Source organism: Pleurodeles waltl, chromosome 7, assembly GCF_031143425.1.
Source record: "Pleurodeles waltl isolate 20211129_DDA chromosome 7, aPleWal1.hap1.20221129, whole genome shotgun sequence".
NCBI classification, from domain to species: Eukaryota; Metazoa; Chordata; class Amphibia; order Caudata; family Salamandridae; genus Pleurodeles; species Pleurodeles waltl.
In genome coordinates this window covers 481,683,160-481,709,781 of record NC_090446.1, presented here as the reverse complement: position 1 = coordinate 481,709,781, position 26,622 = coordinate 481,683,160, and the positions used below count along the sequence as shown (strand labels likewise).

Genomic DNA, 26,622 nt, shown 5'->3' with positions numbered 1-26,622 from the left:
ATGCAGAGGAACTCTGGTGAACTCTTGCATTCGTTATCTGAAGAATTCCCCAAGGCAGAGACCCTAAATAGCCAGAAAAGGAGGTTTGGCTACCAAGGAAGGAGGATTGGCTACCAAGAGAGGTAAGAGCCTATCAGAAGGAGCCTCTGACGTCACCTGCTGGCACTGGCCACTCAGAGCAGTCCAGTGTGCCCCCAACACCTCTGTTTCCAAGATGGCAGAGGTCTGGGACACACTGGAGGAGCTCTGGGCACCTCCCCTGGGAGGTACTGGTCAAGGGAGTTGTCACTCCCCTTCCCTTTGTCCAGTTTCGCGCCAGAGCAGGGCTGGGGGATCCCTGAACCTGTGTAGACTGGCTTATGCAGAGATGGACAACATCTGTGCCCATCAAAGCATTTCCAGAGGCTGGGGGAGGCTACTCCTCCCCAGCCTATTTCCAAAGGGAGAGGGTGTAACACCCTCTCTCAGAGGAAATCCTTTGTTCTGCCTTCCTGGGCCAGGGTTGCCTGGACCCCAGGAGGGCAGAAACCTGTCTGAGGGGTTGGCAGCAGCTGCAGTGGATTCCCCGGAAAGGCAGTGTGGCAGTACCCGGGTTCTGTGCTAGAGACCTGGGGGATCATGGAATTGTACCCCCAATACCAGAATGGTATTGGGGTGACAATTCCATGATCTTAGACATGTTACATGGCCATGTCCGGAGTTACCATTGTGACGCTATACATATGTAGTGACCTATGTATAGTGCACACGTGTAATGGTGTTCCCGCACTCACAAAGTCTGGGGAATTTGCCCTGAACGATGTGGGGGGCACCTTGGCTAGTGCCAGGGTGCCCACACACTAAGTAACTTTACACCCAACCTTCACCAGGTGAAGGTTAGACATATAGGTGACTTATAAGTTACTTATGTGCAGTGGTAAATGGCTGTGAAATAACGTGGACGTTATTTCACACAGGCTGCAGTGGCAGGCCTGTGTAAGATTTGTCAGAGCTCCCTATGGGGGGCAAAAGAAATGCTGCAGCCCATAGGGATCTCCTGGAACCCCAATACCCTGGGTACCTCAGTACCATACACAAGGGAATTATATGGGTGTACCAGTATGCCAATGTGAATTGGTAAATTTAGTCACTAGCCTGATAGTGACAAATTTGGAAAGCAGAGAGAGTATAGCCACTGAGGTTCTGGTTAGCAGAGCCTCAGTGATACACTTAGGCACCACACAGGGAACACATATAGGCCACAACCTTATGAGCACTGGGGTTCTGGCTAGCAGGATCCCAGTGACACATAACAATCACACTGACAACATAGCGTCTTCATTATGAGCACGGGCCCTGGCTAGCAGGATCCCAGTGATACAGTAAAAACACCCTGACATATACTCACAAAAAGGCCAAAAGTGGGGGTAACAAGGCTAGAAAGAGGCTACTTTCCTACACATGTCCTACCTTTTATACACACAGCACTTTGTCAATAGGGCTAGCAAAGGCCCACCTTAGGGGTGAGTTAGGTATAGCAAAAAAATGGGTTTAGGCCTTATCAAGTAGTTTGACTTGCGAAGTCAGTATGGCAGTAAACTGCCCTGCAGTGGCAGGCCTGGTACACATTTGAAAGGCTACTTCTGTGGGCAGCGCAATCTGTGCTGCAGGCTCACTAGTAGCTTTTAATTTACAGGCCCTGGGTACATGTTACACCATTTTATAGGGGACTTACAGGTAAATTAAATGAGCCAAATATACCAATTTGTAGGGGAGACAGCGCATGCACTTTAGTACTGAATAACAGGGCATTGAATGCAATCAAACTATCTATTTGTTTCTAGTATAAAAAGGGACATTTGAGTAAAGCAAGCTGAACAGATGTTTTCTATCTGTAATAGTGTGGCAAGGGTGGTTAATGTATGTTGCTCCACTTATGAGGACTGAGAGGTGCACAATGGATGAGGATATAACAGGCCAATTACGTACAGGTTACTTTCATTACTAAGCCCTAGCCTTCATGATCACTGTTCTGAGTTAATTCCTTCCCAGTTCTGTACCTTATCCCATGCAGAATGTTTATCTGGTAATCTACTTTTGAAGACAGGAATGGACATTGAAAGTAAAGAAAGATTCAAGAAATTTGTCATATATGTAAGGGCAACTAAATACTCTGAAGGGTGAGGGCATCCCTCAGAATGTGAGGCTTGTAACGAGGAAGGCCAGGAGTTTGAAGTAAAAATTAATCTGGCCTTTAACTGGTTTAGAGGGCAAAGAGGGGTAGGATCAGACCAGGTAGGAGAATGGCATGAATGTGTTGATGTAGGATTCATGGCAGGACAAGGAAGAAGGTCTTTATACCTTATCCTCGAGACTGCAAGAAAGAAGAATTCAAGAGATGTAACGTGGTGGGTGGTTGGTGGTGACGGTGGTGGTGACGGTGACGGTGGTGGTGGTGGTGGTGGTGGTGACGGTGACGGTGGTGGTGACGGTGGTGGTGACGGTGGGGGTGGTGGTGGTGACGGTGGTGGTGGTGGTGACGGTAACATCTTACGTTCCTTCTACAGGAAATGGTCCTGTTGCTCCTCAGGGTTGCCATAGAGAGAGTACCAAACTTTAAAGAAAGGCTTTGATTGTTATTCTAGTTGTTTCCTCGTTCTGAAAAATAGTGGGGCCCCAGGCATATCTGGGACTTCCAACCCCTGTATGCCTTTCTGTGGAAAAACATATTCAAAATGTTCTCGTTGTTTCAGATCCTATCTGTTCTGAACAACAATGACTGGATGTATATTCATATACCCATCCTGAAGCCCCAACCATGTGACATGCAGTTCAAAGTAGGCTAGGAGCATTTTCATGTGCTTCCCTTCTTCCAGTGCCCCTCGAATGTTCACAGAAGTGACGGCAGTGGTTGCTGCCCATCATCGGAGGTTGAATGTTCCTGAATTCTTGTACCGCAAAGATTGTCTGCTGAAGGTGTGCTGTATGGGCTAAGGCAGAATTTCTAACATTGGTTTCATCACAAACTACCTGATGTCCCACCCAATTCCCTCACATAGGTTTCAGTTCATTACGACGAATGTGCACACAATGGAATTTAAGGCTTTGTCACTACAGGGACATTCAGGCTATGATCCTAATGTTTGAGGCACACAAGGCAACCACTGGTTACTGAGCCTCAACTATGGTGCTTTGAACTGTTTACCACTGGTATATGCACTTGTAGTATGCTGCAAACTGTGCCAAGCATACCTTTATTGCACCTCACTCCAAAGGTAGCAAAAGTGTGTAGTCCCAATTGTTGCAGGAATTTAGGAACTCCGAGCTCATTCAGTTAAACAATAGATACGACCAGTGAACGTCCAGCCTAATGTTTTTGTTTTATGAAAAGAGAAGTACTTTAATCAAACCTAATGTAGTATGGTACATAAAGAAGCAGTATTACTGGAATGGCTTTATTACAACACAGAGAAACATACTTGATTGCAGGTGAGTACGGAAGAAGGTAGAAATATGGAAGAATGAATCCTCAAAATAGGAAATGAGCTAAACCACTTAAAACCTTCACTTCTGTAAAATAATATATAAATCAAGTGCAAGCCATGAAAAACGCAAATAGTGATTGACAGAAAAGGTAGGTATCACACTTACCCCTTGTGTAAGTAGAAACAGGGTCCAAAGATCCCTCAGCTTTGTGCAGAGATGAGCCCAATCTACCAAATTAGAAACATGGGACTGACTTACTGCTTACAACCTGACTGGAGCAAATATTCCCTATCACCATTACCTGCTCCTAAGTTGAGCAAAGCATGGTATTTCTTATTTTCTTTTTTTTTTTTAACACCTGTCATTAACATGGAGTTAGTCATACTAGCTGGCAGCGTACATGCAATATTGATTTGACATACACATGCAGGATCTGGGCATTACAAGCAAGTGGAACTTTATACAAGCAGGCCAGTAAATAATCATGCTGCGCATCATCCATCAGCACAGGAAGTTACATCAATGGACACTTCACAAAAACCATCTTTAATAATAATTAAAAAAAATAAAAGCAAAGCAAGAGGGCTTCATTTCACATGGTTCATCGGCACAGGAAGTGACATCACTGGATTCCCCATCAGCAAGCAGCACAGGAAGTGATTTCACTGGTTTCCTGCCCACAGTACCCTGTGCTCCTCCCAGGGCCTATTTAATGCCATCTGCAGCATGTACACGCCACTAGCATTCTGAAGGCAAGCCCATATGCACCTGGTTGTGCCAGGACCACGCCCAGGGCCAGGAACCCTGGTTCTCTTCCTACCTACTGGACTGCTGCCACACCGCACCACAGAACACTGGAAGGAGTGTTCACAGGCACTCCTGCAAGTTCTCATTCACTCTCACACACTACATTCCTAAACCAAAAGCACCTGGCAACCCACTCACTTACACAAGCCAGACACTGACTTACACTCACTGACTAAACATCACCCACACAACATGCCACACTCGCATGCATGATCCTCAATACCCTCCTGCTCACCTAACATACCACAGAGATTATGGGACCTACTGCACAACCATGTACCAGACCTGCACTTTCACATGGAAACATGGCTAAACCCAACCTTGTCACCAAACATCTGTACAGCCATCCCTGTCTACTACAGGGTTGCTAGGAAGACCATTAGCACAAGCCTGGAGGTGGAGTCGCCAAAATATTCAAAGATACCATCAGGGGCACCTCCATCAGATATATGGAACACCTCACATTCAAGATATACTTCTCCGTAGGCCATACCCTCACGGAAAGACCACCACGACCCGCACCAATTTCACCAGCAACATTACGGACTTTGCTGCACGCCCCATTATCAACACCAGTCCCTTCTTTCATCTCAGAGACCTAAACTTTTCCCTAGAAAACTGTGCCAACCCAAATTCTACAGCTCTTCTAGAAAACCTCAGAAACCTTCACTTCACCCAGCACGTTACCGAGCCCAATCCCAGCTTCTAACCCCCCCTCACCTTTTGGATCCGATTTGCTCCTCAAACAGCAATATCACAGTCAATCACCCAGCAACTATTACCTGGAAAAAAACATGCTTCTTGTCAGTTTCAGCATACCCATCCTGCACCACCACAGACCTACAACCACCAAACCGCCTGCCGCAGCTGGGAAAGCATTTCACAAGAGGAATGGGATTCCGCCGTCTCTAAGCATTGGCCTGAGCACACAAACAACTTGCTGAAAGCCTTCAAGAACCTCAACAGCTGGATCACCACATGTGCCGAAGCCCAGGCTCCCCTCAAGTGCAGCCCAACAGCATGAGTCCAACCACGAACAGCAGCAAGGACATTTTCACCATCTTCAAAGATTTTGCTGCACCTCCTGCAAAATTACCCCCCTCACAAGTCCTGTGCAACAAACTGTCAAACTTCTTGTGTACCAAGATCACCCCCGTATACAGCAACTTTGTCCTTCAACAGGACCCCATCACTGTCACAACCCCACTTCCCATCATGACCGATGAATGAACCCTGACCTCGTGGCCTGCCATCGCCCCAACTAAATTACTGCTACCTTGAAGACCACCCACTCTTGAGCTCCATCTGACCCTTGTCCCCACTACACCCTCACCAAAGAACCCCTACCGATCAGCAAGGCACTCTCACCCAACTTCAAAACTTCTTTTGACTGCGACACATTCCTGGCCACCTAGTAATATGCCACCACCATGTCTGTGCTCAAGAAACCATTTATTCATCCAGCCATGCTTTCCAACTAGAGATCCATCTCCCTCCTATACTACCCGGCAAAAGTCTTAGAGAAACTAATCAAACAATGTCGCACCAACTGCTAGCTCCTCAGTGCCATGCGGTCTGGATTCAGGCCCCACCACAGTACAGAAACGGCACTCATCACCGCCACAAACACCTCTATATGATCCTTGACTGAGGAGGCACAACAGCCCTCATTGTCCTTGACCTCTCTGCAGCATTGCACACTTTCTCACACTCCATCCTCATCACAAGATTGCTATCCAAGAACCTGCTGTCCACTGGGTCTGCTCCTTCTTAACAGATAGATCACAAGCAGTTAGCCTGGCACTTGTTGTTTTTTTTAAAGCTCATGAGGAGCCTGCAAACTGAACTGTGGAGTGCCCCAAGGTTTAGTGCTCAGCCCCACCCGCTTCAAAACATACACAATTCTTCTGGCCAATATCATCTGGTCACACAACATCAATATCCTCTGCTATGGTGACACAGGACTCCTAATCTCCATATCTGACATCCCCCCATCACAAGAAACAAGTTCAAAGCCTTTAAGACCAAAGTCACTTACTGGATGAAAGCCAACTGTATCAACCTCAACACCAACAAGACAGAAGAAGTGACCTTCGGAAATAACAATTCACCATCAGATGCCAACTGGTGGCTGGCCAAACTCAATCACCAAGAACCCACACCAGGAGCTTTGGAGTAATCACCGAGAGCAAACTGTTTTCATGGGTACACAAGTAAAAGGAAATCCAGTAATCACAGACACATTCAAATTAGGCAGTGCACTGCAGAACACCAGCAACGTTTTGAGAGCCTATTCATTTCTGGCAACCCCTCACAATATTTATATGCATTGAAATGTAAACAATAAAGTGATGGATAGAAGGACTGAATTAATCTCAACCACAGCCCATTGCTCGGGTCGCATCCAAGGCCATCATTTTTTACCCTTATGCCACTTCAGTTTGGACCAAGCCATACACAAATCAGTCTTAACCCTGCTCCTCATGGGAACAGTCCAGCCCGAGTTATCAGGCCAGGGTCTTCCTAGCCCAGAAAACAAGCAATCTAGGATTGGTTTATCCCTATTTAGGGCTCTTCAGCCAGGCATAGTTTTGCTCCAGGGGCACAGTAAGCCCTGGACCCACATCTGGGCATGCCTGGTGCATTGAGGGTGTCAAATGCAAAAAACAACAAGAAGACGGATGGGATGCCTAAGTTAATCCCAGCACTGGCAATCGGTTGGACTGCATCCCAATCCATTGTTTTTTTGCCCACCATGCCACCTCAGTTTGGACCTAGCCACATGCTAATCAGACTGGACTATGCTTCTCATGGGAACAGTCCACCCTGAACCCGGCCTGGCAGTTGGGGCAGGACTATTTCGGTCGGAGCAGGGTCAGGGCTGATTTACATATGGCTGGGTCCAAACTGAGGTGGCATGGTGGGTGAAAACCGATGGATTGGGATGCGGCCTAAGCGTTACCAAGTGGCTGAAATGAATTCAAGCATTCCATCCATCACCTTGCTGTTGTTGCAGTTGCTGCCCTAAGTGCAATGGCTATGCCCAGGCTTGGGTCCTATGCTCACTGTGCACCTGGAATCAAGCCATACCTGGCTCATACCATGTTTTCTGGCTTAGGGATGGCCTGTCAGTTCCGGCTGGATCTTTTTCGATTGGAGCAGGGCCCAGGCTGATTTTCATATGGCTGGGTCCAAAATGAGATGGCATGATAGGTGGAAAACGATGGGTTGACTTGTGGCACTGAGCGACTGCCAGTGGCTTAGATTTATTGAAGCATTCCATCCATCATGTTGCCGCTCAAAATTTTAACGAGGCAAGGAAAGGTTTGAGAGGAACGATGTAAAAATGTAGAACAAAATAAGCTAAATTGTTATTTACACACGTTTTTGATCAGAATACAAAACTTGGAAAACTAGCAAATGAAAACGTCACAAATTTTAACATACATGTTTTCCATCCATCACCGATCATGACTCTGAATGGCCAACAGAACTTTGCATTGTGTGGTATGTGGTTTTCTCTACATTTATACGCATAGGCTTAAAAACCCTAAATATGCTAAATATTTTTTTTTTATCTTTGCCCCCTGGGAGGTCGTGGTCCCTGAGGCAGTGGGGGTGTCAGATGGTCCCCCTGCTTCTTTACCCGGGGGGGGGCATGTGGCCCCCTGCACATCATTTGTTTTGCCCTGGTGAGGTGGAGGGCTGTGGGGGGAGGGGGAGCAGGCAGCACCCCCGCATTCAAAAAAAGAATGCCTCAGGGACTTGGTCCACCTTGGGGCTTAAAAACCACAAATGGTGGGAGTCCGCACTTTTTTTGTTTGTTTTTCTGGATCAGCCACGAATCCAGGCAAAAATTAAAACAAAATGCTTTTAGGCTGACTTGTCTAACAAGTCCCAAGATGGCTGCCATTACCTCCTGTCTGAAGTATTGACAGCTACTCAGATCTCAGCACGAGATCGGGAGGGGTAGCGAATCATTCAGGTCCCTCTATATACATTTTTTTCTCCTCAATTTCTCAAAAACTACTGCATGGTTTTTACACCAAAACAAAAAAAGTTCGCTTTATGGATCAGGACCTACATTTTTACCAAATCTGATGTAATTCCATCTAGCAGTTTCAGCGCAAGAAACATGCAAGAAACGAATACAAGGTTTAGTGTATTTTATGACGTATAGCTCTTTATTGGCAACCTTTTCTTCACAGGTCTGTAGTAACCCTTTGTTTTTGTTTTTTGGCAATTCACATCTAAATTATTATCCAGTGAGCTAAATATACAGAGGACTGGAGTCTGGGTGCAGCACCTCATTCCCTGATAGACATTTATATCTCACTTTGCCTCAGCATTGGCCTACCATTCCCAACTGCCCCTCCGCTTGTACTCTTCCACAGCGCTATGCAATGAAATATTTTAAATCTTCAATTTACTAAGTTTGGAATCCAGCTGTGTGCTGTTTCCTTTGTGAATTCCAGGACAGTGGGCCTTGGTGGGTGTCGTGTCCTGATCCATCCAGAAAATGTTGTGCTAGGAGCTGTAGTCCCTGAAAATCTAAAAATCCATTCTTACAAGTAGGAGTATTTTTGTTTTCGCTGTCAGTCTTGTTAGTTAGGCAGCCGCCTCCTCTACTAGGTGTCTAATGGCAGCCTGCTCTAATGAAACCGCACCCTTGGTCATCACCACTGTCCACGGAGCTATGGTAGGTGAAGGGGAAATGTTGACATACTGGGATGTATGAGCTAGCGAGTAAGTTATTTTACTCTTGTGGATGATACTGGCAGGACTTGTGCATGGTCTTTTAGCAAGAACTGGAGATGCAGAACAGGAAGTCAAGGATTCAGCGATGCAACCCTGACCACCACAAGTCCATGTGTTTGTGCCATTAAACCATTTGGGAGAGGAAGGTCAGCGACCAAGCCTAGTTGACAGAATGACTGTCTTCTCATGCCACAATTGAAATAGGCCTACAAGCACTTTGTGGAGGGAAGGGGGGGTGAGGTGGGGGGTTGAACTGGTACGAGTTTAGACAGGAGAGCACCTCTGAAAGACTAGTGGTGTTGGGGGGAAGATTAGCCAGATGACAGTCCTGGTTGGCCTAGTCCACATTTGTGCTCAAGCTTGCTTTTCAGAAGTCTGGGTGATTGACGTGAAGTGTTGCTTGGCTGCGCTGCTTTAATTTCTGGGTCAGTACCATATGGCATGACTAAGGGTAACCTCCCTTTATCTTTGGGGCAGAGCTCCAGCGTCTAAGAAGTGGTCTAAGAGAGGGTACAGCTTTCCGTTGGAGCAAGCGGCATATCACTCCCTTGTTGTAGTTCTAGAGAAGTGATTTGGGAATCTAAAGGTTTAAGGCTTGATTCCACAAGATCCACAAATGGAAGCAGGAGTCCTCAGCATGAAGTGGTGTTTTTCATTGCAAAGGAAACACCTCCTATCTCATGGATGATTATTGTCAAAGAAATGAGTTAGGATAACACAAAATGCCATCGGCCATGAGAGGGGACGTTTGCTAAAAAGGCCCGGCTACCTTGAGCATCAGCACCCAAACTCTATGTAAGAATTCATATGTATGGGTTGAAAGTGATGAAGATTATAGGGCTCAATGGTACGTGTGCCCTTCATGGTGTTTGAGGTTTGCAGTCCAATTTGTGTCTTCGTTATGAAAATGCCTTTAGCCTCCTTTGCTCCTTGGCTGGTAAAAACACAATGGAGGGCTATCATTCCATCAGCAGTGCCACTGCACTGTTCTTTATAAGAGTTCCTTGGAGTAGTAGAAAGCCGCTCAGATCCGAGTAGTTTAGCTGCTTGAGTTGCATTTTACAGTACTGGACCCTCTGAGCATTAAAAAAAAAAAAAAAAAAAAACAGCCTGCTTTGGCATTTTCCCCTTGATTCTCCCGCAAAGTTTTAGTGCTGCTGTCAAACAAGTGCAGTAATATATACTTCAGATCCACTTGCATTCACAGTTCGTTGTAGTTTCCTGCCTCCTCATCAACTCCTGAAGGTTAAAAAACAGAAATACATTTCTAACCAGTTCCATCCCCCAGAACATATATTTTTCAAACATTCCAAAGTATATACTTTTTAAGATTGTGGCTGTTTTGCTATTTTAATAACATTTTCACTCATCCAAAAAGTTATATATCATAAACCGCATCTACAGATCCGATAATCTCCTTTGATTTAATGTAATCTACTGTGCAATATTCTGGGCTATTGGCAGCAACTAGACCCAACTATCTTTTCTGAGTGGGGAACGTAGGTCCCTCTATCCATCTTCCTCCAATGAATCCCTGTACTATTAGACCAATCCAAACCAGGGGTGGTCAGATTTAATTCAGATACAACAAATCCCTACTAATGGAGAGCAGCGATTTTTTTGTTAAAGCTAGAGGGGGGTTGTAAACAAATCCTTAAAGTAAAAAAAAACAGACTGTGTTATAGCTTTAAGGTCCCCTCTGGTTCTGAACTTCTGCACATTTGCTGAATAAAATCCGTGTAGTCTCGGGAACTAAACATTATAAGTTTATTTTTTGGAGTGTGCTCTGGAAGTAGGGTGAATTGCGAAACGTTTTGTTCAATACCAGTCAAACTCTTTTCCAGCAACTTGCATACAGTGGTCTCTTATCTAAAGCTCCAAAGGGGCACAAGGCTACGTGTTTCCTTCTCATAAATGTCGGGCACTAGCCCAATAGGTGTAGCGACCATTTTGACTGTGTTCTTGCCAAAGAGCTTCTTCTCATAGTCGATAAGCTGGCGCCAGAAGCCCATGTTAGGCCTCACCACTGGTCGTCGCATCTTCACCCATTCATGTGCGTCCAGGAGTGACAGCCTGTGGTACTTCATAAGGTAGGCAATGCAGAGCGTAGCAGAACGGCTGACCCCAGCCACGCAGTGCACCAGGGTGCGCCCATTCTTCTTGCCTGTCTGGTGGATGCGGTCTGCTACTGTGTCGAAGTACAGCGAGAGTGGTACATGAGGCAAGTCAGGCACTGGAACCTTGAAGTAGTCAATATCAGACCAGTTGGAGTTAGGGATCTCCACTGTGGCGTTGATAATGCATGTCACTGAGCGAGAATAAACTAGGTGGCGATTGGCTGCAGCATTGCCACTGCACAAGTAGAGACATGGGCTGATTTGTGCTATACCACCCAACACAGAAAGAGTGCGTGTGGTAGGCTTCTGAACTGTAGTAGGTGGTGTAGTTGGTGGCGCTGACCTCCTGAAAAAGCCATGGTTTCGAAAATTCATGGCGCTGAATTCCAGTGACATGGAAACGAGGTTGTTGGATCCTGCTGTGAATGAAGACTGTTGTGTATTTGTAATCTGCTAGCAACGTGCTGTCTCGTACTAGGGGCAATCTGAGTTGCTTGCAACCCAAGGTGCAGTCAGAACCGATGTCCTCCTGGACCACACGTAGAGCTTCCCTTGTTATACAGTAACTGTTGAGAAAAAAAACAGAAAATGTTAAGGCGTAGTGCAGAGTATTTGTGGAGCACCAGGTATAGTTTTGTGTTAAGACCTCTCAATGCAAAAACAGTTGCTTATGTGCAGTCAACAGTTTCGGGTGGTAGCCTTCCCAATCCCCATTCAGGTTTTGCACTAGGGTTTAGTACGTTTCAATGGCAGGTGCAAACCATACAACCCTCTCTGCTTGTGAACCCTTTTGCATCCATCTTCTTGAACAACGTTCTCCTTTTGCACAATTGACTTTCAGCTAACGGACCTTTTCACCAAGATGTACACATTCCTACACAGAAAACCAAGTCCTCCTCTCGTTCATCCCCACCTAACCAAATAAATAATCCTACTCTAGGCTTCGCTATGTATGAGGAATTATTTTTGGTTGATCCAGCTACCTAAGCTTGGGTTTCTTTTGGAACTCTACATGCCAGAAAACCACACTGGAATTGGTCTTTGGAACGTACGCTGTATCCTAAATATTGGCATTTATTAAAGGCTGCATCAGGATTTCCAACTAGCCATGTCTTGATGATGGCGGGCAACATCATATACTCCAACTGAAGAAATCCCAAGTCCTCTCACATGTCCATCACTGCAGCCCCTCTAAGGAATGGCCGAGGTTAAAATCTGATCCAAAGTTAGATTGTCCAAATACAAACCACACTAGAATATTAGCCACGTGAGTAAGCAACCGGCTGGAGTAAGAGAATGTCTAATCCCAGTGTCACACTTTAAAATATTCTTTTAATATGCAAATTTAAAATCCGAGTAGTGCACATTGAAAAGGCACGGACTGAAAGAAGGTTTGATTTACTGTTTGTGAAAGAGGAAGGCTAGCACCAGGCCTGTGTCCAGGAGTCACAAGAAGCAGAACAATGTTTTCACTAACTGTTGTTAAATGTTGTTTAAAGCTAACTTTTTTTTGTTATGCCTCGCAATTTAAATCTATAGGTGCACTGCCTTTACTGCACCTATAGACTTCACAAGACTCACAAATGCAATTCCTGTCTTACATATCCCTAACACATAAAATGGCAGTCGGGGACTGCGGCACCAGTCATACATCATGGTTCCCAGCTGCCGTTTTAGGTGTTTGGGATTTGTAACACCACAAATCACCCACCTTTTCCTATCTCGATCGCTGATCAAACTACGCTCACTTGTTCTAGGAACAAACCCCCCTCTACCAGTCTAAGGCACACCAAACCTACCCCTTCCTGTCCAAACGACACACACCACTGCCCTACACCTAATCCAGACACAACCTGAACCCACCAACACATCCAAATACACTTCCCTTTGGAACCCACCAAACTCTTGACCACATGCTGCAGGCACAAGTTACAAAACACAAACAGCCTAACATGGGCTCATACAGTGTTAGTGTGCCCGCGACTATTACACGTATTTACATTTTATACACCAGGCACAGCTATGTCCCTAGCTGTCAACATTTTTTTCGTACAATTTTAATTCTGTCTCAAATAGGCAATCTAACCTGTCTTCTTGCACAATGTGCTTTTGTGCCCTCTGGCCATTTGGTTAGAAAGACTTCAGACCTTTGTTCAGAAGCAGACATGTGGCTACTTTTTCTGATGTACTCATAATTGAGTGCTCTCATACAGTGAACGTTTGATACCAGGTGTTTAACTTCCTAAAAGCCTTTTTAACAGTCTAATCCGTGCAATAAGCCATTTTCGTTTTCTTTAAGTTTGCTTAATAAAACTCTTGGGCAGTATAATTATATGTTAATAAGTTTAGCGTGCGTCTGATTTATGATTGTTTGTCCATGAATTCAAAAAACTGAATTTTTTAATTCTCAAATCATAACCAGTTAGCTAGGTTGCTGATCCATTAGAAGGTCTGAAAAAACAAATTAATGGCAAAAATTGGCAGTCTAGTTTCACAAAAAAGAAGAGAGGTGTTGCTCCTTCCTTATAAATATTTTGATTGGGGCAATCTTTTATCAGCCTTTTGAACTATTTTTTGAAAAACAAATTACCTGCCTATGGTAGTGTTTTCCTAAATCCTATTATGTACTTAAAAACACTACATCACGCTGCCCTCCATACCACACACGTAGGGGCCTGTTCCATAAGGATACCACATTGTTTTTATCCAATGATTACATTTATTTATTTCCAGCCTCAGTGGACGGCCCCCCAGTCTATATTTTGATTTCCGGCCGAACGGGTTGCATGCTAACTCCTGTCATGACCCCCTTAATGCCTCTTGGGCGCCAAACAACAACAAAAAATAAGACCCAACTGATGGAGTATCTTTTCAGACCTCTGGACTACCTAATTAATTTGGTGTCCCATCCTTGTTTCCAGTTCAACAATTTCGTTTTTGGTGTGCTGCCAAACTACAACCCAATATTATAAATATGGCCGTGAATGACAGATTTCGAACAGTGCTGAGAAATGTAAATCCCACTTGGTCACAGCCCTCGTGTTTTTTTTTGTGGACCTTCTCTCTCTTGAACTCTCCCCCAGAAGATCTAAGATGTAAATGAAACTCCGAAAAAATGATAACCTCTCTGTTTATCCTCTACTTGACCTTCCAGGTCAAACATTGTTAATGTCTCCCTACACATCCTTTCTCTTTGCACGCTACCCGCCCTTTGTCCAAGTCTGAAATATCAAAATGACGTTCCTCTTGCACACCTCAAACCGAATCCTTGGACAATTTTATTCTCCCAACTCCTTTCTGTTTTCTAGTATTCTCCCTTGATCGACATTACTGGCCTCTTACCCCCCTCTTGCATTATACTGAAAGCCTCTATTCCCTACTTTTTCTCACATATGCTCTGTGCCACTAGAATTAAGCACCAATGAAAGACCAAATTATGCAGTAGGGTTAACATGCAAGAGATAGTAGATTATGTGGCATACTGAGGCAGTCTTACATTACTTTTTCTTTATTTTAACTTACACTAGTGCTCTTCTGAGCAAAGGTTTCACCTCATTACATAGCAGTAAGTACACTTTATAAAGGTTTTGCCTTTGTGCTGCACTAACTGGCATCTTTTTCCCCTTTTTATTTTTTATTAGTAAGTATTGATCATAACTTCCACCACCCACCATGTTGCCTTCTCGGTGGCTATATTTTTGTGCCATTTGGCAAATTGCTGTTTTGACCATGGTGGGCGTCCATATTTTGTTATGTGCTATGTGCATTGGAAACCATAACTGTTGAATATCAGTGGTTTATTTGTGTGAGTCGAAACCACCTACTTCAGCGAATTCCATCGGTTTTTCCTTGATATACTTATTTTTCAACCCCAGCTATACACCACTTAGTAAGGTGCAGGGCCTGGCTAGAACCAACCAAGGGCTGGCAGCCAGCCCATGGTGCTCATTGTCTTTGGGTATGCTGCAGGGGGTGACTGCAGGCTTCCACCCGCTGCAGGCAACAAACCCCTGCTGCACAGGGCCTTGAACCATGCACAGGGGACTTGGGTATAGGCTCTGGCCTGTAGCTGATGCCCAATGTTTGACCCCTAGTGCTTGGCCTTTAAACATGCCTTCTTTTCACAATGTAAATTTCACACCCTGGTCCTTGCAGCAGACTCACAAGTGCAATTTCTGACTCACAAATCCCCAACACAAAATGGCAGTTGCGGTTCTCACCCACCATGTTAGGTGTCAGGAATTTGCAACACCACAAAACACCCACCTTTACCTACCCAGATCACTGAACACACTAAATTTGCCTGACCTAGGAACACACCACAGACACTTCTCCCAGTCCATGGCTCACCCACCTACTCCCCCAAATGAGACACCACACTGCCCTCCATCCAGTCTAGACCCCAACTGAACCTACCAACACAACCCAATAACCTCCATTGAGAATACGCCAAACTTTTGACCACCTGCTTCATGCACGCACCTCAAAACACCTACATTCTAACACAGACCCACACTGCTACATAGGGTGATGTCATACACTGCCCCCACGAGCACCTAGTGAACACCACACACATCTTCACCTGTCTCAAGGTCACACACCACCAACTCCATCTAATCCAGGCCCATCCCACACTCACTTTCAAGGCATGCACATATCCACCCTTCCCATGTACACCCTACTTTTACCATCCCTTTTGCAAAATAAGAGATACACATGAAACTCACCTCCTCATAGTATATTGCACAAAGGACACATGCCATCTGGGAATTATATGTCCACCAACACATACCTGCTATGGACACAGACCTTCCCTCCTTCGTACTCCTGCTTACCCCAAACGTCCCCAGGGCATACATCTCGCCCTTTCAGGGGAACACACATTATACTATTACCTGTCCACTATACCCACCCACCTTCACATTCCCTGGGCATGCACAACAATCACCACTAATTGACTAGGCACGCACCTACTGCCACCTCTGTTCCAAGAGCGCAATCATGACCTACTGCCATCTTTCCAGTATAGACATTTCTGTCCCCATTACCTAACCAATGTGTACACAGCAACCAACATCACCTTGCCATGTACACGTCACCACATTAGAATCACATTACATCCTGACCCTGGTACACACCACAAAGCACCAACTTCAACCTACTCTAGTATATACCAAACACCCCACCCAGCACATACCACTTCTCCCTGCCTGCATTAGTTCCCCGACTACACCACCATTGTAACCTAGCATAAAACTCCTGCCTCAGCCCCCACTTGGGTACACTCTACTCTCCTCCAGAACACCCCATATCTTCCTCTACCGTGGGTAAGTGAAGCACCAGTGTAATCAAGACTATCTGTTTTCCTCACACCCACCTGCTACTGTCACACACAGGACCCACATTTACCATGAAATTAACAGGAGGCGACTCCTAGCAAATCGTCACACTCCAGCCTCCATCTGACACGACACACACGGCTGTTCTCACCCGGCCCGTAATGTACCCACCTTCCGGTGGTACACACAACCAGCATTCCACACACAACACCCGCCACCCGCCTTCAGGATACAGGTCCGCAGCCACATCGCCTAAGTACAACACCTGCGGAAGTGCACCCTGAACCCATCTCGGAAGGGCATCCATCGTTTCCCACGCTCCTCCCCAGGTTAAACGTCGCAACCATAACTTTCCCTCCAATGGGCACAAGGGATTGCGTGTATCTACCTTTCCCATTGCAGACGGTCTAAAGCTTGCCAAGGTGTTCGGTCGTGCAGTCCAATTGGGCGCCTAGAAGCAGCTGTTGGAGGCTACAACCGGAAACGTGGAGTGCATCGGGGAAGGGTGGGTGAGGGCGTCTTGCTGCCTTCAAGAACACGGCTGGAAAGGAGGGGTGCTCCCGTCTCGCCTGGACGCGCATTCGCGTGACCTGATTGAAGCTCTGTGATGGGCTGGACTCCGCGGGCACGGGAATCCGGATGTCAGAGAACTTAGGGCCTGGCCGAGAGGCTGACCTTGCAGTACCACTGATGGAGAAGAGGAGGAGGGGGAAAAAAGGAGAAAATGAAGGCGGGACAGGGGAGGGAATACCTGCACTGCCTCTTAAAGACACAGTTGATGCACTACAAAGATGCAGAAATAAATAAGCTCAGATGGATGAATAAACAGACAAGGAATAAGAAGCACTGTTCAGATACAAATAGGGGCATCCCCAGAGAAATATGGACCGCCAAGCAGATACCGAAATACTAAAGCCATAGACCCGAAAAGAGAAAGGCATCTCGCCGGAGGAAGGGACAGAGTTGTGGTCCAGAGGATGTACTGCCGGTCTTAGAACCTGGCGACACCCCTCCTGATCCCGGCTTCGACAGTGAACCGGAAACCATGTGATTCTAGGCAGACTACCCTAGCTCCCTGGTCCTCAAATTGTAAAATGCAATATAAAAGTGCGTTATGTAAAACTAACTGTACAGTGTCTGGTGCTGTCTCGTGTAGTTTCAACCTCTTCCTATTACATTTTGTTTTCAGTTATGAGGTCTCAACTTGACCCCATACACCATACTGTTCCATGTAAAGCAACTTGTGTTTCAGATGATCTTGCTACAGTTACAGTGCACATGAAAAGGAACGCCACTCTACCTGTTTTTGCATGTATTGAAGTCTTATGTTTTTGAAAATTTCAAACATTTATAGGAAATGAGATAAAAATAATAATTAAGCATAGATGGTTTTTTAAATACTGACACCAAATAATGCTCATAAAGGATTTCCCTGTCCCTCTAAAAAGGCCTTTTGTGAGGTGTTGCTTTCAGAGTTTATCGTTATGCATAGAAGGAGCCCATCCCTTTTATAAAGGATTTACAAACTGGCAAATCATTACACAACCAAAGCAGCCATGTTGGACTCCTATTTAAAACAAAGGAAAACTGCCCCAACCCATTTCAACAAGCCCCTGCAAAGGTTGGCTAAGGCAGCCTCGGCACTTCTTCAAACAACTATCAGAAAATACATTTTTGGATCTTGTCAAAGCAAGTAGGCCAGCCGGCTGCTCTTCTGATCCTTGTCCACCACAAATCTTAAAAGAATGTTCTTGAACTACCTCTGCTGCCACACTAGTCATAACAATCATGAATAATTCTTTAACTACTGGAATCTTTCCAGAAGACTTAATAAAGCATACATAGCCCATTATTAAAGAAAACAAACATGGACCCATATGACTCAAACAACTACAGACCAATTACAAATTGACTTTTCCTGGGCATACTGGTAGAAGGAACAGCCTTTATCCAGATGTGACAATTCATTGAAGACAACTCCATATTTTCCGACTTCCAAACAGGATTCCGCCCAGGAAGAGGCACAGAATATGCCCTCATGGCCATCTGTGATGACCTTAAAAACACAGTAGACCAGAACGGGGTTGTTGCACTGCTCCTCTTTGACCTTTCAGCCGCATCCGACATAGTAGAGTCTTTCGATTATACGGGCATGATCAGCTAAGTCAGTATAGAAGGGACTGCTCTCAACTGGATCACATCCATCCTTCAAAACAGAAGGAATGTCATCCATAATCCCCTTTTCTCATCCAAACTGTACCTCAAGGCTCTATCATGTCACTCATGCTTTTCAACATCCATGTGAATTAATTACCATCAATAATCAATACATTTCAGCTCACATGCTGTAACTACGCATATGACACACAAATACTTCTAAACTGGAAAGCCCCAAAGACAATGGAAACTCAGAAATCTTCAGTTACCTCAGAGCCATTGATCAGTTGGTGACATGGCACCATCTCAAATTGAATGCGTTCAAATCTGAAATACTAACATGTGGCAATTGGAAAAATTATAACCCACTCTGCTCCTGGCCTGATGACCTAGGACCCACCTCCTAAAGTATCCAATGAAGTAAGAAACCTTGGAATTACCATGGACTCCAAGGTATTGATGAAAGCCCAAGTGGATAAGTTATCAAGCTTCATTAATATGAAAACTCTGCAATACATCTTCCTGCACCCAGGATTAACACACAGGGTCCAAGCTACTATCTCATGTCTAAATTTGATTATGCAAATGGCCTCTACTGCGGATCATTTTATCAACTATGAAAAGACTATAACAATTTCAGAACTCTGCTGCCAGACTACTCCTACGTATAAAGCCACAGGCCCACATCCCCCTGCCTTGAGGGCCCTACATTAGTTATCTGTTACCACAAAATCCAGATCCAAGCTGCTTTGTATCACCCATACAGGAATACATGGAACAGGACCACCTTTCACCAGGAATAACATCTTCAGATACATTCAACAAAGGAACCTCCACTCCAGATTGCCACCTTGCCTCAAAACCTTAGTGCAGAAGAAAAAACACCATGGGCAATACATTTTTTTTCCTGTTCAAGCAGCCAAACTTTGGAATTCATTACCCCCAAAAATAAGATCCACAGATAACTCTTGGTTAGTCTTCTGAAGATAAGATAGTTGTCTCTTTCCTACATGAGCACCATACTCAAAACAAATGTACAGCATGTGCCTTTGTGTGTAAACATGTATAATTTGATTGTATGTATTTAGATATCTATATTTCTTTGTATAAATATATATACTACTTATGTTTTAAAAATATATAAATAAATAATACATAAATAAAAATGCATAACATTTCCCCAGAAAATATTACAAATACACAAATAAAGTAACTGTGTACAGCAAAGCTTGAAGGTCTGGGCTTCTAAGTATTTATCCATACATGCACACATGGGACTTATATAATACGACTTTACATCTCTATTATTTTCGATACACATGTATACCTATGTAGTTATGTATCTATATATTATCTTACTTCTACTCTAGCAATAGAAATAGCCCTTTCCACGTTTTCCAATCCACTAATCTATCTCATCCTATACCTCTCTGTATATTCTCTACCTCCACTCTGACTCACCCCAAATGTCATTGTACTACTATGATCTTCCTAACAACCCTTTCTAGAGTCTTCCCACCTCTAGCCCTTTTTTTGCTCATCCCAAACCTCATTTTACTACAATATCTCCCAAATAACATTTTCTAGACTCTTCCCCCCTCTATCCTAATAAATGTAACTAATAGGCTCACAAGTATACTGCTCAAAATAACTTATATTTCACTCTACTAATCCACCACTAATCCATTTCTGGCTCTGGAGTAGGGCACTACTCACCGAAAAGTGCTTCAACGCCTCATCAGGGGTGCAATTACAATCTGCCAAAAAGTGGCACACTTCCTGTCTGCTGCATTTAGAGTGCATTGATGCAGAGTAATCTTAAAGTCGGGGCCAAAGGAATTATGCAGCAAGGGAGGGCCAAATTATGCAGCAGGGATTACTAAATTATGCGTTGAGAAAAGGTAAATTATACGGTGTAATGCAGCACATTCTGTCATGGTATTACTTATTTTCTAATTTTTACCCATATTAACACTGTCTGGGCATAGATTGCACTCTATTAGTATCAGTTTAACACCCAAATATAGCAATAAGAAACAAAAAGATGACCAGTAGGTTATCCCAGTCTCTGCATTTCTTCGTACAACTATTAGAAAATGAATTTTTGGATCTTGTCAAAGCAAGCAGACCAGCCGGCTGCTCTCCTGGTGCTTGTCCACCTCAAACCTTCAAGAACATTCTTTTAACTACTGCTGCTGCCACACTAGTCAGAACAATCAAGAATAATTATTTAACTACAGGAATCTTTCCAGAAGACTTAAAAAGGAATACATAGCCCAGTATTAAAGAAAACAAACCTGGACCCAAACCAATTACGAATGGACCTTTCCTGGGTAAACAGATAGAAAGAGAGGCCTTCATCCAGATGTCACAATTCATTGAAGATAACTCCATGGTTTCCGACTTCCAAACAGGATTCTGTCCAGGAAGAGGCACAGAATATGCCCTCATGGCCATCTGGTCTTCTGTGTTTTTAAGGTCATCACAGAATGGGGTTGCTGCACTATTTCTCTTGGACCTTTCAGCCGCTTTCGACACAGCTGATTATGACAGTATAATCAAAAGGCTCTATGAAGTCAGCAAAGAGGGGACTGCTCTCAACTGGATCACATCCAACCTTAAAAACAGAACAAATGCCATCTATACTCCCCCTTTCTCATCCAAACCATGCCTCAAGGCTCTGATCTCACCCATGCTTTTCAACATCTACATGAAGCCATTACTGGCAATAATCAATTAATTTCAGCTCACAATCAATCAATCAATCAATAGATTTATAAAGCGCGCTATGTACCCGTTAGGGTTTCGAGGCGCTGGCGGGGGGGGGGGGCTGGGGTGCTGCTGCTATCGTTTAAAGAGCCATGTCTTGAGGAGTCTCCTGAAGGTGAGGAGGTCCTGGGTCTGGCGTAGTGAGGTGGGGAGAGAGTTCCAGGTCTTGGCGGCGAGGTAGGAGAAGGATCTGCCGCCAGAGGTCTTGCGCTGGATTCGGGGGACGGTGGCGAGGGCAAGGTTGGCAGAGCGTAGTTGGCGTGAGGGAACGTAGAAGTTGAGTCTGGAGTTCAGGTAGGTGGGTCCGGTGTTGTGTAGTGCCTTGTGTGCGTGGGTGAGGAGTTTAAAGGTGATCCTCTTGTCCACGGGGAGCCAGTGGAGGTCCTTCAGGTGGGGGGAGATGTGACACCGGCGGGGTATGTCGAGGATCAGGCGGGCGGATGCGTTCTGGATGCGTTGGAGTCGTTTGATGTCTTTTGTTGGGATTCCTGTGTAGAGTGCGTTGCCGTAGTCGAGTCTGCTACTGACGAGGGCTTGGGTCACCGTCTTTCTGGTTCCTGTTGGAATCCACTTGAAGATCCTGCGGAGCATGCGAAGGGTGTTAAAACAGGAAGAGGAGACAGCGTTGACCTGTTTGGACATGGTGAGAGCGGAGTCACATGCTATTACTATGCAGATGACACCAATACTTCTTAAACTGGAAAGTCCCAAAGATATCGGAAACTCAAAAATCTTCAGGTACCTCAGAGCCATTGATCAGTGGATAACATGAAACCATCTCAAATTGAATGCGTACAAAACTGAAATACATGAGACAATTGGAAAAATTGTGACCCACTCTGCACCTGGCCTGGCAACCTGGAACCACCTCCTAAACTATCTAATGAAGTAAGAAACCTTGGAATTACCGTGGACTCCGAGCTACTGATGAAAGGTCAAGTGGGTAAGTTATCAAGATCAAGCTTCATTAATACGAAAACTCTGCAATACATCTTCCTGTAGCCAGGATTAACACACAAGGTCCAAGCTACTATCTCTCTTGTGTCTACATTTGATTATGCCAATGGCCTCTACCACGGATCAATTTATCTACTAGGAAAAGACTATAACAAATTCAGAACTTTGCTACTAGACTACTCCTACATGTAAAGCCACAAGCCTACATCTCCCTGTCTTTAGGTCCCTACATCGGTTATCCGTTACCAGAAAATCCACCTTCAAGCTGCTTTGTATCACGCATAGAGGAATACATGGAACAGGACCACTTTTCACCATGAATAAAATCTTCAAATACATTAAACAAAGGAACCTCCACTCCAGATTGCCACCTTGCCTCAAAACCCCAGTGGAGAAGAAAACATACCATGGGTATTACATCTTTCCCTTTTCAAGCAGCCAAACTTTGGAATTCATTACCCCAAACATACGATCCACAGATAACGGTCTTATCTTCAGAAAACTAATCAAGAGTTGGCTCTTTCCTACATGACCACCAGACTTGAAACAAATGTACAGCATGTGCCTTTGTGTGTAAACATGTATAATTTGATTTTATGTATGTTTTCAGACATCTGCATTTCTTTGTACAAATATATATACTACTTATGGTTTAAAACTATATAGATATTCTTATAGGTCTGTTTAACAAATGTATATATTGCTTATGGTCCACCTTTGCAAAGGACCTTCCTCTATATGGCAACACATCACTGCGTTTTGGTAACTTTTGAACCACTGACCTATAAGCAATTTTTTGTTAAAACTGGAGATTGTGCAGCAAATAATGGATTTTGTGGCAAATCAATAGTTATGTGAAAAATGCCACAGCCACACATTCACATAATTCCATTTGCTCTGCTTAAGGTCTTTGGGGGCCCAGAAAAGACATTATTTATGAGCTCCTGTACGGAACAAATTTGAATTGTATTACCCATTGCATGATAATTCATGCCCGCTTGATGCCACACAATAAATAAAATGTGAAACTTTAACAGGGTCACACAACAAGTGCTGAAATATGTCTTTAGGATCCCTAAAATCCTTAAAATGACACGCAGTAGAGAGACCGGGTCAGTGGTAGGCAGAGTGAAAAGACAGAGAAATAGCATAGGCAGAGGTCAAATAGAAAGAAAGTTAATTTTTCCAGGGGCCATTTGAAAGGTGGCGGGGGGAGGGGGACTGGCATATTACCCGCTTTGCCCATGCCTTAATGTGTACCTCCAAAGACGAGTTTTCGAGTTTGGTAGAGATGGCTGATGTCCGCCACAACCAAACTCAAGAATAAGACCTCAAGTCTCAAACTCCATATTTGTTCTCAATGTGTCTCCTGTGTGAGTCAAAGAGTGGCTGTACAGAGAGTCGGGATATGGATACTAGATATAGATAACAGGCGACTGACCTCTAAGACTGGATGGTGTACAGATGCAGGACCCCTCACCTCTAGGAAGGGCTCTGGGATTTAGTGCAATAAGACGGTGCCAATTGCCTCTAGGGCACGATGGGTGCTAGGGGTTCTAATATGGCTACAGAGCACATCAATCACCTTTAGGGCTTAATGGCCTCAGAGCATGGTATATGGGTAAAGAGCATAGCACCTCTAGAGCTGGATGGGGTCAGTGGTTTGCACACTGATCCGGGTTTAGGAGCCCTATATGTGAAGGAGCCCAAATTGTTAGCACATGGATACAGAGACAGTCATAATTATGAGTGGAAAGGCTCAGTATGTTGATATATGATTACAGAACTCATCACCTTGAGGCCTGGAAGGGCTTTGAGCGTTAACATAAGGATGTACGGCCTATTACCTCCTGAGTGGGAGGGCACTGGCCCATGGCTACAGGCATGTTCACCTTCAAGAAGGGCTACAGGAATTATGCTTTTCTGTGGCCATGATGCTTTGCGTATAGTTCTGGATTTGTAACACTTGCTACATAGGCCATCATGTGTATAATTTGCAGATTTTTATAAGGAAGAATTGTTTCTAGCATCAAATTTGACTAAAATTACTACCATACATGTTGCAGGGCAGTGGCAGGGCTGTCATCGCACAGCGGCAGGTCGCCTTTCTGCTGCTGATTGCTGTATTTAAGTGTTAAATGAATACTGATGGGGAGCAACCTTTTCTCATTTAGAGTGAATATTTAAAAGACAAAATAGTGAAGGGCAAACTGCTTCAAGAATGTACTGCACTACTCTACATAATTCTTTTTTTCTAGCCACATAATTTAGTCAGTGCTGCTGCATAATTTGGACCGCCACTGCCGCATAATTCCAGTGGACCAGTCATCTTCAAGGCTGGAGGGGCTCAGGAGACAGATGCAAAAACACAGGGCCCGTCACCTCTGGGGCTGGTAAGCTCTGGCTGTGGTGCACGGTGGAGTGACGCTGTGCACTGACACATGGTTACAAAGCTCGTCTCCCTGACGGGCCCCGTGAAGGGTCGGCGGATTCAAAGCCTGTCACGTTTGAACTAACATGCAGTGGCACCATGGTACTGCCCTATCCGCAGAGGGCCCTCCTGCGGTCTGCAGTGCACGGTGAATCACTCCTCATGACTCATTCCGGGCCGTGATGGGAGTCAGACGGGTGAGGAGGAGGAGGTGAGACATTTTGGAGAGTGGGAGGAGGAGTGACTCAAGCACACACACCCGGCTCACTAAAGGACAGCATTAGATGAGGGCTAGCCTCTAGGCATTCAAATCCCTCTTCCTGGCCCTCAACGTATTTCTTTTACAAGCACCATAATATTATTCTATTTAGGTTCCTCTCCTTCTTGTTCCCTTTCTGCCTCTCCTTTTCTGTTTATCCTAGCATTTTTCTTCACACCGTTCCTTGGCTCTATACTGCTCCCCTTATTCTTTACTCCTATATTGCCCCTTCTTTCTTTCCTTTTTTTTTACTTAACTTCTGTCTTTGTCCCCCTTCCCTTTCTCTCTCCCTTTGACTCCTTGTGTCTCCCCTTCATCCTACCAATCGACTTTCTTTTGTTTTCCCATTCTTTCACTCCGCTCTGGCTCTCTTCATTTGTTCCCCTCCTTTCACCTCTCTCTTTCTCCCTCTCTCCCCACCCTCCCACCGCCAATAGTTTCTCTTTCCTAGCGGCTCCCCAGTCCTCCTCACCGTGCCATTCACGTTACATTGTATCCGTCGCGCTACATCTCTCAGGAGCCCACCCTTTCTTAAGGAGCATTCGCCAGCCACATCACGAAACCATTGTTTTACTTTCTGATATGCTTACTGCTGTAAAAGGGGTACTCCTATCCCTCTACTCCACCACCCACGCCCACTCACTCCTCCATCCAAATGCATATTCTCTCCTAAAATTATTATTGAGAAAAACACACACACACACTGATCTGACCGTAGCCTCGTTAGAAAGTCCTTTCCCCTCGCCCCTTTCTTAGGCCTCCCCCCGCCACCGATGATTATAATTCCTTGAACACTGCAACGTCAACCTTCCCTCCCGTGCCCAAGGCAGACAGACGGGCTGCCAAACCCACAAAGAACAGCACCGGAGTCCGGACTGGAGCTGTTCAAATTCAACGCACCTGGGGGCCTTCAGGTCGTGCCCGGCCGCTCCACGCTGCCCGCCGGCGCTCCCTGTCCCGAGCTCGGATGTGCTGTCCTATGTGTCTGGGATATCCAGTGATGGTTGTGCCCTGCCGCTTTTCGCGCGCCACCTCCGAAACTTGAGTCTGGAGAGTGTACGGGCGAGCACTTCCGAAGGAAACTGAGCTTGTGAAGTGATATCCCAAAATTCTAACTATATATCAGAGTGGATAATAATAACACGAATAAATCCCGGAGTGACAGGCGTGCCTCGCCCGTCGATCTTCACTGGTGGGGGTCTCTTACTCCCATCATACGACGCCCCCTTTATATGGCGCTAACAAAAGGCGTTGCCATGGTGACGGCCCTGGCGAGGGGGCAGAACTAGCGGAGTGACGAAGGCGAGCACCAGGAAGGGATCTGGGAGATATAATAAAGTGTGAGGAATGGATAGCGGCGAGATAATTCCATTAACTGGGGCGTTGGTCGCCTACGTTTTTACCAGGTTCTGGGGGAGAGAAACGTGTCGCATGAGGAATATATTGCTCACAGGAACATATAAGGGACTTGGCCGGAAATAAACGCAAGCAGACCTTTGTGTGTGCTGTGAAGATTAAATATTTGTACAGCATTAAAGGAGTGGTGGCTCTTTTTTACACATC

The 26,622-nt window shown here is 45.1% G+C and overlaps 1 protein-coding gene across 4 annotated transcripts; it reads right to left on the bottom strand.

Annotated features, from left to right (window-relative positions):
• Positions 1–3,347: 3,347 nt before the first annotated feature.
• LOC138304228 (dual specificity protein phosphatase 14-like) lies at positions 3,348–26,277 on the bottom strand. Of its 4 annotated transcripts, none has more exons than XM_069244115.1 (2): positions 25,960–26,277; positions 3,348–11,713 (listed from the first exon to the last, which is right to left on the bottom strand). In XM_069244115.1, exon 2 carries the CDS (start codon positions 11,541–11,543, stop codon positions 10,896–10,898), a length of 648 nt encoding a protein of 215 aa, XP_069100216.1. In that variant the 5' UTR covers positions 11,544–11,713; positions 25,960–26,277; the 3' UTR covers positions 3,348–10,895. The 4 variants fall into 4 exon arrangements, with proteins under 4 accessions (XP_069100216.1, XP_069100218.1, XP_069100217.1 ...); XM_069244117.1 differs by lacking the exon at positions 25,960–26,277 and adding an exon at positions 25,773–25,793; XM_069244116.1 differs by lacking the exon at positions 25,960–26,277 and adding an exon at positions 25,532–25,615.
• Positions 26,278–26,622: the final 345 nt, after the last annotated feature.